Raw genomic sequence first — 18,626 nt, forward strand, 5'->3', positions numbered from 1 at the left:
GGTGTCCCTTTGAACAGAAATTGAGTCAATCAGTGTTATTTATTGTCCTTCACAGTATTATGTTGCCACCAATAAACTTACAGGTGGAAACAATACAGTCATTTTATGCTGAAATTGCCTGAGTAATCACAGGCACCATGATATCCTAAAGGACCTTTATTTCATTCAAGCAACCTGGTGGAAGAGGAACTTCCAACAGATGATTTTTGTAAAGAAGGGCTGAGAGATCTCAATATCCAAGAGATACCTCGTTATTTTCCCTATATCACAACAGGATTAACTACTACATTTTTCAAAAGCAGGTAATAGAAATTGTAAACATTCTTAGTATTAAAATTTGTAAGTTATGAAATTTATTTATATAGTAGTAAATTCTTCCTTAAAGTAGATATTAATCCACACTAGTTTTTGGGACAAAATAAAAATTGCTTTTTTGCTTTTGCCTAGTATTCCTGAATTGTTGTCATACCTTCAGAAACCTCTTCTCTGTGAATGGAGATAGATACTTCCTCTGTTTCTTCTTCAGACCATTCTTCTACTGTTGGTTCTTTAAGGAAAATTATTAGTTTTAGTATTTTTGGTGGATGGATAGATGGAGAGATGGAGGGATCGATGGATGGAGAAGATGAAGAGCAATTCTTACAAACTCTATATGACAATGACAGATATGCATACAGTACAGAAAGTGCTGTGCAGATACATATGTACCATTTGACCTAAATTACATGTATTGTCCATGTGTGTTGTTGTATCTCTCTAATACCATACACTGGTCAACTGTCAGTTCATCAGAATGCCTCAGCTCCCCAAACTTCCCCATCACAACAGTTGAGGTGGAGGAAATAAGAATAAAAAATTGGAGGTTGCTCCATGCTCCAAGTATATGAATGTGAGAAGGAAAGGAACAAGATGAGAGGAATAAGTCAGGAATCGAAAGAAATGCCTGGAATGTGCACATCAGCAAATGTGACTGTGTCAGGGAAAGCATCAACTTGTTCTGGGCAAAAAGTTAATTTGCAGCAGACAAACAGAAATTAACACTGCACATATCCATAGGAATATAATTTGCAAGTTCATGTTTTAGATAGAGGATTTTCATATTTGCTTCTAAAAACTCATTATGCTTTTTAATGGAAAATATAAATTGTCTTCACTGGATAGTTATTAATGGGATATAAAAACAGACAAAATGCTGATTTGTTACCTTGAAGCAGATTTTATGCAGAATTATACTACCTTAAAACAACTGATCTGTCTCCCTTGAGTATGAGAATGTGAACTGAAAGCTGGGGGGAAGCTAATACTGCAGAGGGAAACAATATTGTTATCTGCAGGGCCACAGAGAGCTTTGTATAGTTTATGACAAATGGATGGAGGAGTCTAAACTAAACCATATATCCATATTTGCTACTACAATTTTATGAGATCCTGATCTGAAGATCACTATATTCCATGGTAGAGTTTCCACTCCTGACAATGTGGTGGGACCCTGGCATTCAAGACTGAAATGGTAAATGACACTCAGAAGGCTCTTAGCTGCCTGTAAATCTGTAAAATATTCAACACAAAACTCATACAAGACAACCAACACAAAATTTTTGTGTATTTTGATCTTGGTTTTAGAACAACAGACTTGCAGACAAAGCTTAAGTTTCTCATTCGTCTGTTTATAATGTACCTTCAGGTAGTGGGATTTCCTCTGGAATGGCAACAGATACTCTTTCTTCTGTAATAAGTACTCTTTCTTCAAAAGTGGCTTTCTTCTGCAGTTCGGGCACTTTGAAAGATAATAATATTAAATGTATACTTTTCCAGTTCCATTGTGAGAGCAATGTTGCAAAATGCTAAATTTGTTTCCAAAGAATTGCTTAAGGGTACTGAGCACATAACATATAACAGAGATTCAATATTCAGAAAGAACATTTTTATAGGTATTGTACAACATATACAACATAATGTAATGATTCACTGTCACTGAATCAGAACAGCAGAATTCACAGGGGAAGCACAAATCAACAACTGATTACAATACAGAACATATAAACATAAGCTGAGAAACAGCCTATTCTTGTATTCTGCTGGAAAGCATACCTTTAGGTGGAGGAGCCTCAATTTTTTTAGGAACAGCAGGAGATACTTTCTCTTTAGGGATAGGTTTCTTAGGAACTGCAGGCACTTAAAAAAAGTATTTGCTTTAGAACCTCTGAAGTAAAAACTGGCAAATGCATCATTTAAAAGAAATGTGTTGTTCAAAAAGACTACACATAGACATATTTTGTTTACAAAACAAATTAAATGTTCTAAAGAATACTGTATGTTCTAAAAACACTGTAGTCTAAAGACTACAGTAAATGATACTGTGGTGAACTGTATTGTACCTTTTGCAGGGGGAGCTTCTACTTTAGCAACATATGGAATTTTTTCTTCTGGAGCTGGTTTCTTAGGTACTTCTTGCACTTCAAAGGTATTAATTATAATATTATTAGCTAAAACTAACTGGTGCTTTAAAACTGCATCTATAGCACATTTATCCACAAAACTGACACAAAAGATACATATCTAACATAACTGAAGTACAAATAAAACCAGATTCACTTAACAATAAAAACTAAAATTGCACATAAACAGGATGTTTAAGATAATAAGAAAAGAATGTTATTTATTTAAGTGTACCTTTAGGTGTTGGAGCTTCCTCTCTTTTTAGAACATCAATTTTTTTCTCTGGGGGAACTTTCTTAGGCACCTCCGGCACTTAAAAAGGATAAAATATAAGATAATTGAATTCTGTATTTCAAAGATTTATTGGAGCATTATAGATTTCATTAATCCATTTATAAGAATACCAAGACATACCATATAACATAGAAAGATATAAGACAAGAGCAACATATGTTTGAACAAAAATAAAATCAAACCAGCTGCTCAAAGACTGTCAAATTATTTAAGACTGAATTCTTAACTGAAGAAAGAGCTGCTCAGATATGTTACTTGGCCTTAAAAACTCTCATACGTGCACAGAGAATTATACATAAAAAGAGAATTATACATAAAAGAGGATTATGCATAAAAATAAACATGATTACATACAGACTAATGGGAAAATAAAATTCAACAGGTAACGTACACTCCATCAGTAAGTATGTCTTTGGCATGCAGATGTTCTCCTTTGGGAACACAAACGTACTTTTTCTTCAGGCACAGGTTTTTTAGCACTTTAGAAACTCTAAAGGTATTAAAATTCTTTTAAGTAATCTTTCTAAGGCTTTTGAATGGCTTAGATGAGAACACACATCCAAGAAAACACACAAAGACTGCACGTATCAGAAGCTTATGTTGAGAAATGAATAACAGTTAGGAAAACAGGACAATAGCACGTGACTGGTTAAAGCTCACATTCAAAAGATACTGTACCTTTTGCTGGGGGAGCCACCTCCTTTTTAGCAACAGCAACTTTCTTTTCTGGAACAGGTTTCTTAGGGACTTCAGGCACTTTGGAAACATTGTCAAAGTAAGAGATCTTTAGCTCTCAGAACACTTATACAGATTTCAGTAATCCAAGATTGTTTTATAGAATGAACACAGTGCCTGGACAAGGAGCTGAGCACTGCAACCAACACAATGTACAGCCTTTTGGACATATACAGACTATACAAGAAAGACACTATGATACAGTATAAGACTCCAGTGTCAAATTCACTGCACTATCCCATTTTATGGGACTCTATTGAAGTAAAAACACCCTACCCTTGCCTCCAAAATCCACACAGCCTAAATACAAACAATAAGCACAAGACCGTTAGGAAAGAAAAGGGCTCAAGCTGAGACAAATTCCAGTTGTAAGTTGTTATAGCACAACTGAAAAAGCGAAAATGGGCAATGGAGACAATGCCAAATCAAATAATGCATATGCAGGTAATACAAAAGCAAAGACACAAAGAGAGTAAATTCATAAGATATTCAAGAAAACATGAAATATTATACAATGAAAGACAATTTGTTTGGGTTTTGCTTTTTTCTTTTTTTACTAGGGCAGTAGAAATACCTTTAGCCGATGGAGCTTCTGTTTTAGGGACAGGAATAGGCTTTCTTTCTTCTGGAACACGCCTCTTTGGTACCTCAGGCACTTTAAAGAGATAGGTGGTGATCATTTAGGAGATAGCTCAAATACTTGGTAAATCACAGTAGGCTGCTTTCAACATGGTGTATAAGCAAACAATCTATATCAAAAATTATGCTGTTTTATCAAACATATACAATATACTAGTCTCAAAAAAGCTATTAAAAGAATTATTTAAAGCAGTGTTGAAGAATAAGAAGATTCAGAAATGGAGTAGGGCTTGAACTTTGGAGAGTAGAGCCATAGAGAAATGAAAAGATCTCAGTTATTTTATGCTATCCTCTGGTAAACAGTATTAGAGACAGATAAAGTGAAAGTTCAGAAAAATGGGGCGCACAATGATGCAAAGACTTTATTCACCTTCAACGTGAGGGATCTCCAGTTCTGTAGAAATGACTTCTTCCTCCTCCTCAACTTCCCTTTGTGCTATAATAGGAATTTTAAAGATATTAAATTTTGAGATAAGTAATATCAATATCCACAGTAAATCTGAAAAACTTGAAGAAGATATTATGTGTGTCCAGTACACAATGGTCACTGAAACATGTATGCTAATACGTAAAAAAATTTAATACCGAAAATCAACAGCAAACCTCACAATGAATTTGATTCAAATTCAAACAAACAAACAAACAAACAAATAAACTCAAATATTGTTTAGCCTCACATCCTTAATCAATCTACCTTCAATTGCGTAAACAGCTTCATAGAATCTTTCTTCAACTGTTTTCTCATGCTCTGGTGGCTCTTCAAAGAAAAGCATTTAAACAATATTAAGATAAAATAGTTGAAATGTTGCCATATATTAGGTTAAAGAAAACTAAGGCTACATCACACAATGAACAAAAAGAAGCAAGGCATACTGAAAGACAAATATACGATGTGTCTAAATATGTAATTTGCCATACATAAAAATAGATCAAAAGAAAGTCTAGTAGGATTGATGGTTTTTGATTTGGGTTCACAGATTTTTGGTTTTGTACATACCTGGAACATATGAATACTCTTCTTCTCTGTGGACAGAAACTGACATCTTTTCTTCTGAAACAGTCCATGTTTCTACTGTTGGTACTTTAAAGATAGGATTTTGTTTTAGTATTTTCTATTCTAGATCCAGATTAGTGGTAGTCAGCATGTGAGTTTTTATCAAATCTTTATCTGTACTGCACATTAAAGTACTAGACATATTTAGACAGTCAGTATTCATATTCTAAAATACTGAACACAAAACAAGCACACAAATATAATATTTAGTATTTGTTAAAGACTACAGACACAGACACCTTTGAAAACAAATGCATGCACAGGCTTTTGGAAATAGTACATCAAAAGAATTCCAAAGGCAGTTCTTCAAAGATATTTTTGGTAACTTGGACACAATTATGCTTATTATGTAAGGATGGGCCAGCAGGCAGAACAGATGAAGAAAAAGCTAAATCATACTGCAATATTCTGTAGGCTGCTTAAACATGAAGCAAAAATCTAGCCACAAACATGTTAAAAACAGACTTTATGAAAGACTAAAGCATGGTACACATACTATTTAAACACTGAGAGTAGTTACTGTGTGACTAGTACAATAGATCCACATACATACACACAGGCCCACATATTGACAAGATGCACAGAAACACACAGGATGCTGGAAAAAATGTAAACTGTAATGGAGAGATGCTGATCTGTACCTTCCTTTTTCATAACTTTTTCCTCAATGACCATTGGTGTAGGTTTTGGTGGCACAACTTTCTTGGTAACTGTTGGCATTAGAATTTTGTTATTCAGTCAAATATTTATCAAAGAGATTAAAATAATTCTACAGCTATCTAGCAGTAATATTGAAAATACAATAAAAAAGACAAAAAGAAGCTAACTCAGTAGCTAAGTCAGGCATCTTGGAACCACACAAAGCAGCAAAAGGAATGTGATTTTTCATTTTATTGTTACTGTCCAAAGGGGTTGGGTAACTCAGGACATTTAGCACACAGGTCATTTCCTGACATATATTGAATTGCAGCTGATAGAATCTTGCTGCAGAATTGGAAATGCTATAAAAAAGGAAGTAGCTGCTGAGAGAATATGGGTAAATCTTTATTTCATAACCAAACAATTAACCAAGATATCCTGGTAGATGGGTCAAGATGGAAATCTCAGCAAGATGGGAATTTCCCCTTTTCAGCTTAGAGACACACTATTTCACCCAGTGCAATTTTACACTCACTTCCTCTGTTAAAGGATTGGTAGTTAGCATTTGCATTTAGTATTTTCCCCTAAAAAGCTTTTAATCTTATTCTAAAGAATTAAGCAGAAGCTTTTATTAGATTTTTAAAAGACTGAAAAATTGATCAGACCCTTGTTAAGTAAAGATAAAGGGTATGCAGATCAGCTAAGTAACAATAGCCACTACTTTAATGTAAAGATGACATTAAGGTAATTAAACAGTAGTTACCCTCAGCTCGTTTGACTTTTTCTTCTGTAACCCTCTGAGTGGTCATCTCCACTTTTTCATCGACAGGCTTCTTGACAACTGCAAGTAATTCAGGTAGATTTATTTTTTAAATAATCTTGCAAATTATTTTCCTGACACAAACCAGGTAGAATTGGCTCTTTTCATGTTTAGGATGCTATAAAGTTTGTGTATCCTCTGCACTGTTCAGGGCCCATCCTCCCCTGAGAGATATGCAGTGATCTAAATGGAGGACAATTCTCAGATGTGCAGCATTTCCAGCCTCAATAGTTACACCCACACCCAAGGCTAATAAACAGCGAGAAGGAAGGATAACTGAAGCTCAGTTTGGTTTTGCCATCAGTTCTTAGTTTGCTTCAACCACCATTGAGCAGAGAGCTTAGCTTTATAAGGTGGGAGAAGAGGAAGGATTGCCACGACCCTTGCTCATGTTACTGTCCAACACAAAGAATTTTCTCCCTCCCAAGGAAATGTGAATAACCAGCATAATTCACCTTGAAGGAGATGCATAAGAGATGTTAATCTGCATGTTCTTGTTATTTTTGCAGGAAACTCATACCTTTTTGAACTGTTACTTCCTTCTTTTCCTTCTTTTCAGCTGCAATTGCTGGTGGTTTTCGCTCAGGCACAGGTTTCTTAGGAACTTCAACCACTTAAAAAAACCAATAAAATCACTTAATGATAAAAAATGTGTTGCCTAAAGGCTCTATAGACAGGAAGGTATTAGTTATGACATTATAATTTTATGAATTTGAAAAACAGTGTTTTGGAGATCCAATTGTTGCAGTAAAATGTTTTGCTTATTTCCAAGTTTGATGGTTTCTCATTAGATCCAAATTCTGTTCCCAGAGGAATACATGTTACTAATACCTAAGACAGTTACGCCATGCAAGAAATTTTGAAATATAGTCACTAACATAAAGCATTTTTGGGAAATTTTTAACATAAATTAAATTTATCTAGAACACATGAAAATGATAGAAGAAACATCCAAACAACTAAAAATGACACATATCATTATAAACTATTGTCTCATATTAGGTTTTTAAGACCTGCAAAGTCCATTGGCAATCACATTATAAAGTATTGTAATGTATCCATTTTTATCTGCATATACATCTTGCCGTACCAGGGTCCTTGGCTTATCATCAAGTGTCAGTTAAAATTTGTCAGCATATTATGGTTCCAGTTAGTATAACAAAAAAAAATTAAAAATGTTGCTTGGTTCAAAATATTGATGCCACAAGATTAAATATGAGAAAAGAGAAAAAACAAAATAGTATGATAATTAAAATACCTTCTTCATGAATGACTCTTTTTTCTTCATAAGTCACTTCTCTTTTCTCATAAGTTTCTTCCCATTCCTCTTCCCCTTCATCGTAGCCTTCTTCCTTGACATAATAATCATGATCTTCACCATAATCTTCTTCCCATTCTTCATAAGTTTCTTTAGGCATTTCATATATTTCCTTCTTTTCTTCATGTATCTCTTCTCTCCTTGCCATAGATGTTATTTTGACCTCTTTGGGTTTCTCTGGCAGCACCTCAGGAACTTTAAAAAAAAAAAAATTGATTATTCATATCATAGCCCGGAATTTGCAAGACATGGATGTTCACACTTAATGAAATTATTTCACCTTCACAGACAGTTTAAGGGACTATTTTTTAAGCAGTCTTAATCAGCTTGGATTTTAAATATGTGTTTTTAACATAAAGACAAAAATCAAACAATTTTGTTTGATTCAAGGTACTGCAAAACAAAACACTTTGTTTCCACCAGGTAATTCTACTATTTTTAAAACAGTTAAAAAGAAAAAAAAGGAAAAAAAGTTACCTTTAGGTGGTGGGACTTCTTCAGGAACTTTTTTAACCACCTTTTGTGGGACTTTCTTTAGTGGAACCTTTTTTTCTGCTTAAGAATAAAATATTTATTAAAAAATTTAATTAAAAATAAACAATCCCCTCAAAAACCAAACAAAAAACCAAAGCCCAACAGTCATGAAACATGTACACACTGTTCAAATATTGTAAGTATTCTGACCTGGCTTTTTCTTCTCTGGAGGTGGAACAAGAGGCAGAAGAATAGGAATAGGGGCAGCTTGTAGGAAAAATGAAATATTTAGAAAATAATTTCAGTATGATATGAAAAAAGTTGATTATGAAAAAAAATCCTGGTTTGGAAAAATGGATTATATGATTTTATTGCAGCTACAGAGTAAGAGCAAACACAGTGCTCATTCTCACAGTCTACAGTAGCTGAATAAATTTATTTTGAGTGGAAATTCCTGTTCTACCCATATTTGAACCCTGAACCTTCTCGGTTTTATTTTCTTTGCTGCCATCACTCTCCTATCATTGCTGATAGCAATTCATCTAAATATGAAATCTTTCCCCTCCTGCTGCCCCTGCAAACTTTTACAAAATTATCCAGGAAATAAACCCAAGAAGATTGAGCTTCTAAGATTTGTAGTAAGCTAGTGAATATAACAGAAGTATAAATAATGTTTGTAGTCTGTAATCCAATACCAGAGCCCAAGGAGAGACCATTTGCAATATATGTGCAATCCATTGTATGGCTCTAAAAGATTTTTTTTTTTTAGAGGGCAGTAATTTAGACAGCTTGTTTAGAAGATATTTCTGTGGCAAAAAGAAGAGATGAAAATAAAAAATTATCAGAGAGGAAGACGGAAGTAAAAGGACCATCAAATGAACAACAGACTGATAGGAAAACATGATGGAAGGACTAACTCTTTTTAAGAAAAAAGGCTTCATTCCTACCACTACTTGTGTAGAGTTTTCACCTTCCACACAGCAAAGAAGCCTATCCAAGCCATGTCTTGCCATATTGTATTTGCACAAGAACAATTATCCAGATCTTATCACTGAGCTGTCTAAGATTTTTCTCTGAGGTTCCCACTGGCCTTCTGCTTCAGTGCAGATATAGAACAAGTACGGTTTATTGCCCTACCTTCAGCTGGTTTTTGAGGTGGAACTGCAACCTTAGCATCAGGAACATCTAGAAAATCAAAATATTAATTGACTTAATAAATACTACTAATAAAAATATTCAGTATGCTCTCCCCAAGAATAATAGCTCACAGTGCTTTAATTTTTTTTGTGTAACATACAAGGATTGTAGCTTGCTCCTCAAGAATAAGCTAGTCAACCAACGGATAACTACTCGTATTAACCTCTTCTGGACAGACCGGATAATGTTACATTTTATTTCTAAATAATGCTTGCAACATTTGGAGAAGGTTCTTAGGAACATGCAAAAAAGAAAATCATTATATTTCATAAGATGATTGCTACTGATTTTGCCTTCTTGGTTGTTTTTTTTCAGTTGTGCAGAGGACATCATATCTATTAATTGGTACCTCTTCATTGTTCTGTTCCTTAGCAATTCAAACAAAAATAAACTTCGGTGTTTTAGAGAATGTGGCATCCTATATTGTCCCTATTAATGTCACTGATGATGGAGTTATCAGAGTATTCACTGCACCTAGTTATGAGAATAAATAGTTCCACATGTCTGTGGATGAGGAATATTTTTTCAGGGAATAGGTTTTACTTACTATAACCAGGAAAAAAAGATTTGAAAATAAAAAATAAAGCAGATCAATGCACTAAATCTATGACAGAGTATAGAGATGATCTTGTGCCAGTCTTGCTCATGAACTTTACCTGGTGGCTTCAGCTCCAGTTTGATTTCTGCAAAAGAATATTAGATTTCTTTTAGGACTATTGATTTTTCCGGAATCATGTTTCAAACAAACAAATCTGCACATGGGTATGATCACAAATTTGTTTAGAAAAGTTGCTAACCTTTGGTTACCAGATAGAGCTCTGCAGTGCTTCTTGCTTCTCCTCTTGGTTCAAGACGAGCAATTACAGAATATACACCTGCAGCAGTAAAGAATGTTGGTATTTATATGCTTCTGTCATTCCAAACCAGACAACAAAATCAGATAAAACAATGGCACTAGCACAGATTTTCCATGCATATTTACCTTCATCTTCTGCATTAACATTGTGAATAGTCATATAATGACAACGACCTTCACTTCTGAAGCTGTACTTGGGACTCTCTCTCAGTTCAGTGGGGCCTTTATACCATGTCACAACTGCATCATCAAAGGACACCTCGCACTCAAAGGTTGCAGACTGGTGTTCACTCACAACAATGTTCTGTATGCTCTTCGTGAACTGAATTGGTTCCGCTGGTTTTAGAAACAAAAAATACATCAATTGTTATTCCTCACCACGCCATTTACCTTTGCTAATTCCTTCTCATTTTTTTATCATAACAGCTAAATTATAATGAGGTAATAACAATAGATCTTGAGCAAGTAGAGTAAGAAAAAGGCATTCCATCTTCTATGAAGTCTTATATATAAGAATGAAGATTAGAAGACATAAGAATACAACTATAACAAGATTGCTATGCAGATACATTATATAAGAGTGGCCACCAAGGAAATTAAAGATAAATAATAATTAAGAAAGAGAGAAAGTCCAAGGAAAATATAAGAGTATCAAAGAAAACAGAAGCTAGTATGACTCAGATTGTTTGCAGGCCAGGGAACAATATTAATGATGGTTTAGCCAAAAAAACTAATGTACCCGAGTATTTTGCATACTGTCTAAAGAGAAAGGACAGTAAAATTTGTTATTTAGTCCATTTCTAAGTCTGGGAACATGTCTTTCAGAAATTATTTTTATTTTCATTTGTTCTGCTAATGGAACCTCCAGAAATTGTCTATTGCTGTTGTAATAAAGAGATTCTATATATTTACAAACCTTCAATGGCCAGATCTGCTGTTGTTTCTAGACTGTCAAGCTTGCAGGTATACTGTCCTTCGTCTTCTGTTCTAACATCCTTGATGATGAGTTTGTGTACTTTGTCAGAGACTTGCGTTGAATATCTCCCTCCTATCTTAATAGGTCTCCCATTTCTATACCACTGAGACTTGGCATTTGGGATAGAGAACTGACAAGTCAGTGTGCATGTTTTTCCTTCCTTGAAAGTAGTGTCATGAAGATGCCGTTCAACTGCAGGTTCTATTTGCATGTTAAAACATACATTTTAAGCAGAGATCAGAGAGTGGAATAAATAAAATGTAAATTAATTCAAATACATACTTCAAAAGTACACTTACCAATCACAGTTAGCCTGGCACTGGCAATGTGTGGTCCGCACACTATTCTGAAATTTCCCTGATCCTCAGGCTGACAGTTCCTAATTCTCAGTATGTGGCGGTCACCTTCAATTCTAATTTCATATTTGTCATTGGAGTCCAGTTTCTGGGTTCCCTTGTACCATGTAAGTTTAATTTCTGGATAGTTAATTTTAATCTCACATTCAAAGATAGCATCCTCATCTGCTAAAACCGTCTGATTTTCAATGTCTCTGACCAGAGTAATAGGCTGAAAAATATTAGTTTAAATTAGTTTCAAGTTCCCTGCTACGGGTTTGAATATTTCACAAATTAGTCCAAAAACATATTACCTCTGTTTGTGAGAGTCGTTGCTGAATAAAAGCTACAAGTTCATCAAACTCCTGATCTTCCCTTTGAGCTTTTTCTGTGAGCTCAATTTCCTATAAAATGCAGAATATACTCAAAGATTAAAGGATACTAAATGTCAAGCTGTCATGTTTATCCAACATAGAATTAATTCCTACATGAAATTTTCTGTAACTGTACTGTAACTAGCATATCTTCCCATCTTAACAATTGCAATGAAGTTGTGAAGACAGAGCATACTTAACCAGAAGGCCCATTTATTCTTCTTGGATTTGAACATGGAAGAAATTGAGAACTGTCAGTAAAAGAACTGAAGAGGAATCAGAAATTCCTGCACGCTTCCTAACTTCAGAGTATGGACACCAAGTCTGTTCAAGTAACCATGTTACCCCTAAGAAAGCCAATGCTGCAGTCACACTGTATCTTACCAATCTATGGCTTTCTTCTGCTTGAGTTTGCTTTAGTAACTCAAAGGCTTGCAGGAGGCCACGGAAATCTGTAATTCCATACATGCGAGCGTATTTCTCATATTCTTTGGGATCTACATTTTTGAGAAGTTCCAAGATATCAATAGGTTGCTCTTCCTCTTCTTTCTTTTTTGTTGGAGTGCTATGCAAATCAATAACATAAGTTAAATATACAGCATTTCATTCCTAGAAAGCTGTTTGATGAGAAATTTCATCACCTTAGAACTGCCTTGTGCAGTGGAATCCTTCGGTTTAGTCTAGTCAGGTGCTTCTATTTTTAGTACAGTTATTAATATTTAATTAATATTTAAAAATTATATCTTGTTCTGTACAAGAAAAAAAGTTTCTTCTGCGTTGATAGCAAATTAATCTATAAAAACTTTCAATATACCTTTTTAGTTTTGCCCTGAGATCCCCTTCAACAACTTCTTTCTTTCTTTCTTCTACTTGTAGGTTTACACTCCTCTCAATTTCACCATGTTGGTTAAAAGCTACACATTTGTACATGCCAGAATCAGTTTTTATTGTGTCCTTTATTTCTAGTTTGGCTTCATCTCCTCTCTGCTGGATTAGAATGCGGCCTCCCTGGTTGAGTTGCCTCCATTTTCCCTTCATCCATTTAACATTTGGAATTGGATCTCCTCCAACTTTTGCCATAAATGTTGCAACGGTCTCTGCAGAAAGATGCAAATGAGGAAGCTAAGTCTTTCCACCTCTTTATGACAGAGGGACATAATCTCAAACAAAAGGTGTAGGAAAATAGAAGACAAGGTACTGTTTTGAAAAGGGTTCTTACTTTCCATGACTTTGATACTCTGAGGCTCTGACACAAAATAAAGTTTGCCTTCCACTTCTGCTTTCTTAGCTGCTGGTGCAGCTGCTGGTTTTTCTAAAAAAACAGAGTCAAATAGTTACAACAGATGGTTTCATGTAATAGTTTATGTTCATGTGTGATGATGCTTCTGAAGGAATTGTAAGAAAACGAATTAATTCCTGAGATGGAACAAAATACTATGCGAGTGATAACAATGTAAAATACTTGAATATTGTTTTAATCAACTTGTATTTTACTTTCAATTGTATTTTACAGATGAGATTGAACACTGTGGATCACATATTGAGCTGTTCATTAACTTCAGTCAGGTAATTTTACTCTACATGGTTGCAAATTTATAGATGGATATGCAAATAAGAAGCCTTGTTCTCTAAAATGGATTAGTTTTTAGTGAGATATTCTCTTTTCAGTCTATTTCTGGATATTACACTGTAAAAGTTACTTGCATATTTTTATTGGTGATCTGTTAGATTCTTTTTTTTTTTTCTCATTTATGTAATTCTTAGCCTTGTGGCTACCTGTGTAGTGAAAAAGATACTGTTTGTACATACTACTGAACTTCTGTATCTTTTATGCAATGGTAAGGCAAGATCTACTAGGAAGGACAGTATTTATCTTCAGCTAAAAGATTAAAATGTCAGAGTTGTAACAGTCTTGAAACAACTAGCCTCCAAGGCCATATGCTCAATTGAATTCCTTCTGTACTTTCCTTTAATAAACACCACTGTTCAGATCCCTTCCATAAAATATGCATCTCCAAGTAATTTCACTCATTTAGCTTTCATTTTTTCTTAAATTTGGTGTTTAGATTTAGAAACTAAATTCTTCCTTGTAAGAATATATTGCTGATCTGACACTGATCTCCCACTATTTATGTCACTAATTGATATAAATTATTGTTAAATATACTATTCTACCAGATTGTACAGTTTTACAAATAACTAAATAATAAAAATAGTTTGTTATAAGATTATTGAGAATATTAACTGTTTTGTTCCACAGAAAACAAAGTGGGATAGAATTTTTGTTGATATTTCCATTTTATGCCTTGATTTTCTCCATGTTACTATACCTTTAACTGTCACTTTAGATTTGCAAGTATCAGTGCCAGCTGCATTCGAAGCTTTGCATACATATTCTCCTGAATCGGATTTGGTAACTGCAGCAAGTTCTAGAAGAGCTACTCCATTAACAAAGCTGAAGTTGCATCTGTCTGAAGCTCTTATTTCTCTCCCTGCTTTCAGCCACTGAATCCGGATCGGCTGTGATCCTTGGACATGACAGCTAAGCTGGATCGTATCACCTTCCTCTCCTGCTGCTGACTGAAGAGGCTGGTCAAAAACTGGAGGCTTTTTAGGTTCTGGAATATGAAAATGCTTGAGTGAATACTTGGGAAAGTATGATCAAGAATATAAGATAAAGATAAATACATGTGATTCTCAAGGACGCAATGGCAAGGAATGGAGAAGGATAAATAGAAGTCTGAGAATGTCAATCATAATGTTAGAAAATGGAATAAATATCAAGAGAGCATGAGAGCATATTTCCCATACAAACATGTGAAAAATATCTTTATCCACTCAGTAAGATTCTTTACATGTAAAAAATAGTATAAGAATTAAAGCGCAAATTAGGCTGCAAAACTATAGAAGAATCTTTAAAGAAAAAACCCAGCAAATCTCCTGCAAGACTATTATGATGAAGCGTCATGCTGCTGCAACTCACTGTCAGCCCTGCCTACTTGTAGATGTAATTGCACAAACCCTCTGTTATTCCATGAAAAAAGAGTGAATAAAAATTCAATAAAAACATTACAAAGATTTCAATATTCACATTAAATCAGCAATAGCAAATGGTGAAAAAGAAGCTTATTCCTGAAAAATAATGGGTTTTTAAATCATAAAATAAAAGAATTTCTTGATTTTGTGTTTTAACTAAGTTTTATCACATCCATCTCAGGACAAATTACTGCTGTTAAGGTAAGTATAATCAGCCCATAAGAGAGAACCTATATATTTGCAGCTCAATAAAATAAAGAAAAGCAAGAAGTAAAGAAAAATAAGACTTCAACCAACCTCTGATAACAACAGAAGATGTACTCAACACGCTTCCTGCTTCATTGGACACTTTACAGGTATATAAACCAGCATCTGATTGCTCTACGACCTTTATATGCAAAAGCAAGGTATTGTTTTTGAAAGATATTTCACAGTGAGCACTTGAATGGACTTCCTGATTGTTTTTATACCAAGCAACAGTCAAAGGCTGAGAGCCAGAAACACGACCCTCAAGTTTAAGTTCATTCCCTTCTGTTTCTTCTATGGCTTCAGACAGTTTCTTAGTAAAAGTAGGAGGATTTTTTCGTTCTGTAAAAAAAAAAGAATAAATTCCATGAATCTAACTTTAGATGAAAAGTTCTAAGGAAAATGTTTCAAGAAAAATTTGAACATTGTGAAATTATTTGCTCACATTTAAACAGGATATAATTTTAAAGGGAAATTATGCTAAGATAAGCAACAGGTGTCTTGCTTTTACAGTCACTGTCATAGATGATTCTCCTACTTGAAAAAAATTCTCTTATACTGATTTAAGCCAAACATCATTTAAAAAACGCCAAGAGTTTTGTCAAGTTGTTAAGAAAGAAATAGGCCAAAGCCTACAAAAAAGAAGTAGGCCAGAGGCTATAAAGAAAGTAGGCCAAATAAAATATTTCATTTCTTTTCCCACTGTTGTTAGTGACCCTTCCTAATTCCCTTAAAACACCCATAAGTATCTCCACATAGGTACTTTAGGCTACATCTAAAAAGTTTTCTCAAAGTTATCTAGCAGTAATAAGGCTAACGTCCTTTTTAATTGAAGGAAGAAAAATGTACACATAATGTATTATCTATTCAGTACCTTTAACAGTCAGTTGAGCTGTGCAAGAGTCCTTTCCAACTTCATTGCTAGCATAGCATGTATATACTCCAGAATCTCCCCTGTCAACTCTCAAGATGGTCAAATGGGCTGTATTGTCTACATAACTGATCTGATAATTTCTTCCTGTTCTAATCTCTTGGTCATCTTTTGCCCAAGTGACTCTAATAGGTTGTGTTCCAGAAACGTGACACTCAAAGTCAGCACTTTCTCCAATAATACCATCCACAGGTGTAAGTGGGATGTCAAAGAATGGAGGAGTCTTCCCTTCTGAAGAGTGAAAGAAATAAAAAAGCATCACTTTAAAATCTTGATTTACTTTAAATCTCTGTGAAATAAGCATCTTTTGTACAATACTAAATTCATATATAAAGCAAAACTTAATTTTAAGATACTTCCATTAAATATTTCACAGCCTACCAACCTGTAAGGATAAGCCTGCCACTAGAAGAAGCAGTCCCAATAGCATTGGTAGCTGTGCAGGTATATTGCCCAATAAGGCTCCTATCTGTCTTCAAAATCTGGAGAGTTGCTACATTATCTACGAAGGATGTGTGAACATTGTAGTCCTCTTTTACACGTGCACCATCTTTAAACCAAGATACTTCGATGGGTTCTGAACCAGCAATGCCACAATCAAACATAACTGGTAAGCCAACAGTTTCATGAACATCTCTTAATTTTCGCGTAAAAGAAGGAGGAAGTTTACGCTCTGTAAGAAAACAGGTATTGTACAGTGAGGTCTTTCAGAAGACATGCAAAATGTTATTCAGCATATCATTTATTTGGAACCTGATGTGAAAAGAGCCCTGTGCGTACGATTGCAGGAAAATATATAACCATTCCGCCCTCAGTTACATCCAGTGAGCCTATTTAATCTTCAGGACTTCTAATAGTGGAAACAATCAAAGAAATATCCTCAGTAGGGAAAGAAGACGGAAGCTTGTAACACTACAGAAGAGCTGTGGTGACACTTTTCAATTAGCTTTACTGGCAGGCCCTTGTTAGTAGAAGACAGTGCCAAGGGTATCTTATTCATCAAGAAAGAGTAAAGTGTTTTACAAGGAAGAGGTGATCTTTTTTTTCAAAACAGCAAAGCATACTTAGGAAAAATAGGTCATATTCTTATTTTTAAAATTGAAATATTCACCTTGAACCGTGAGCAAAGATGAAGAAGCAGCCTCCCCAACAGTGTTTTCTACTTTGCAGATGTACTCCCCACTGTCACTACTGTCTACCTGGCTGAAAACCAGAGTAGCAATTTGGTTCTTAAAGTGCATTTTCATAGTAGCAGTTCCTCTCAGCTTTGTATCGCCTTTGTACCACGATACAATCATTTCTGGTGTTCCAGCAACCTGGCACTGTAAGGATGCAGAATCCCCAACAGTCACCTGCACTGGCTCCAAGGGTGTAATGAAGTAAGGGGGTTCTGAAGGACAAAGAAACACCATTAGCATAAAAAGATATTGCACAATGAGTATTAGGAGTTCAAATAACACTCAATGGAGTGACGGTGTCTTGACGCACCTAGTATTGTGATTGCACCATGACAATTATCTTTCCCAGAATCATTTTCGATATGACAAGAATATTGCCCCTGATCTTCTAGTTTACTGCTAGGGATTTCCAGTATGGCGGATGTTTCTGTAGTGGTGATGCTACACTTTTCAGAGTGCACTATGTTAACTCCATTTTTCTTCCATGTCACTGAAATCGGTGGAGTACCCGTATATGTGCATTCCAAGATTAAAGTTTTCCCTTTCTCTACACTTAAATCATTCACCTTCTTCACAAATTTGGCTGGTTCTATAATGAACAATGAGAAGAAAACAAATTAAATAAAGCCAAAAGATCATCTTTATAAGTATAAGAAGCAGTAGTCTGGACAAACCTTTGACAAAAAGATGTGTAGTGCAAGAAATTTTTCCTGCCTCATTAGAGACCTGGCAAGTGTAATCTCCACTCTCAAGAGGATTTACATCAAAGAGCTCCAGTTCTGCAACTGAATCTTGCAAGGTGATATTGCATCTGTGTCCTGGTACTAGTTCAACACTGCCTCTGAACCATTTAACTTCCAGTGGAGAGGAACCTTTTATGATACTAGTAAAGGTTATGTTTGCCCCAGATAAAACATCCAGTGGTTCAGGTTTCTTCACAAAAGATGGTGGTTCTAAGCACACAAATAGAAAAGACAAGTACATTTGAACTTCTTTTGAAGAGCACAGTAATGAGAAATATGTAACAAAGCAAAAAATGAAGTTTTTCTGAAAATAAATTTGTGCCCTCTGGCTTTTTATTGATA

General features: G+C 34.8%; 1 protein-coding gene across 1 annotated transcript in view; it reads right to left on the bottom strand.

Annotated features, from left to right (window-relative positions):
• TTN (titin) overlaps positions 1-18,626 on the bottom strand; it is a 239,103-nt gene that overhangs the window by 143,686 nt on the left and 76,791 nt on the right. The window contains exons 88-119 of the mRNA XM_039387980.1: positions 18,216-18,494; positions 17,852-18,130; positions 17,475-17,753; positions 16,749-17,036; positions 16,307-16,594; positions 15,484-15,774; positions 14,481-14,768; positions 13,370-13,462; positions 12,965-13,247; positions 12,535-12,715; positions 12,091-12,180; positions 11,741-12,008; positions 11,382-11,642; positions 10,592-10,801; positions 10,407-10,484; positions 10,266-10,292; positions 9,550-9,597; positions 8,623-8,679; positions 8,416-8,493; positions 7,879-8,133; positions 7,141-7,233; positions 6,564-6,641; positions 5,803-5,871; positions 5,105-5,188; positions 4,802-4,864; positions 4,478-4,543; positions 4,043-4,123; positions 3,412-3,489; positions 2,674-2,751; positions 2,092-2,175; positions 1,679-1,777; positions 470-547 (exon numbers count right to left, since the gene is read on the bottom strand). Of these exons, the coding sequence (XP_039243914.1) occupies positions 470-547; positions 1,679-1,777; positions 2,092-2,175; positions 2,674-2,751; positions 3,412-3,489; positions 4,043-4,123; positions 4,478-4,543; positions 4,802-4,864; positions 5,105-5,188; positions 5,803-5,871; positions 6,564-6,641; positions 7,141-7,233; positions 7,879-8,133; positions 8,416-8,493; positions 8,623-8,679; positions 9,550-9,597; positions 10,266-10,292; positions 10,407-10,484; positions 10,592-10,801; positions 11,382-11,642; positions 11,741-12,008; positions 12,091-12,180; positions 12,535-12,715; positions 12,965-13,247; positions 13,370-13,462; positions 14,481-14,768; positions 15,484-15,774; positions 16,307-16,594; positions 16,749-17,036; positions 17,475-17,753; positions 17,852-18,130; positions 18,216-18,494 (4,872 nt within the window). The remainder of the gene's footprint in view (positions 1-469; positions 548-1,678; positions 1,778-2,091; positions 2,176-2,673; positions 2,752-3,411; positions 3,490-4,042; positions 4,124-4,477; positions 4,544-4,801; positions 4,865-5,104; positions 5,189-5,802; positions 5,872-6,563; positions 6,642-7,140; positions 7,234-7,878; positions 8,134-8,415; positions 8,494-8,622; positions 8,680-9,549; positions 9,598-10,265; positions 10,293-10,406; positions 10,485-10,591; positions 10,802-11,381; positions 11,643-11,740; positions 12,009-12,090; positions 12,181-12,534; positions 12,716-12,964; positions 13,248-13,369; positions 13,463-14,480; positions 14,769-15,483; positions 15,775-16,306; positions 16,595-16,748; positions 17,037-17,474; positions 17,754-17,851; positions 18,131-18,215; positions 18,495-18,626) is intronic.

Source organism: Pipra filicauda, unplaced genomic scaffold (genome assembly GCF_003945595.2).
Source record: "Pipra filicauda isolate LSUMZ 115617 unplaced genomic scaffold, ASM394559v2 scaffold5_size6683894_pilon, whole genome shotgun sequence".
In the NCBI taxonomy this organism is placed as follows: Eukaryota; Metazoa; Chordata; class Aves; order Passeriformes; family Pipridae; genus Pipra; species Pipra filicauda.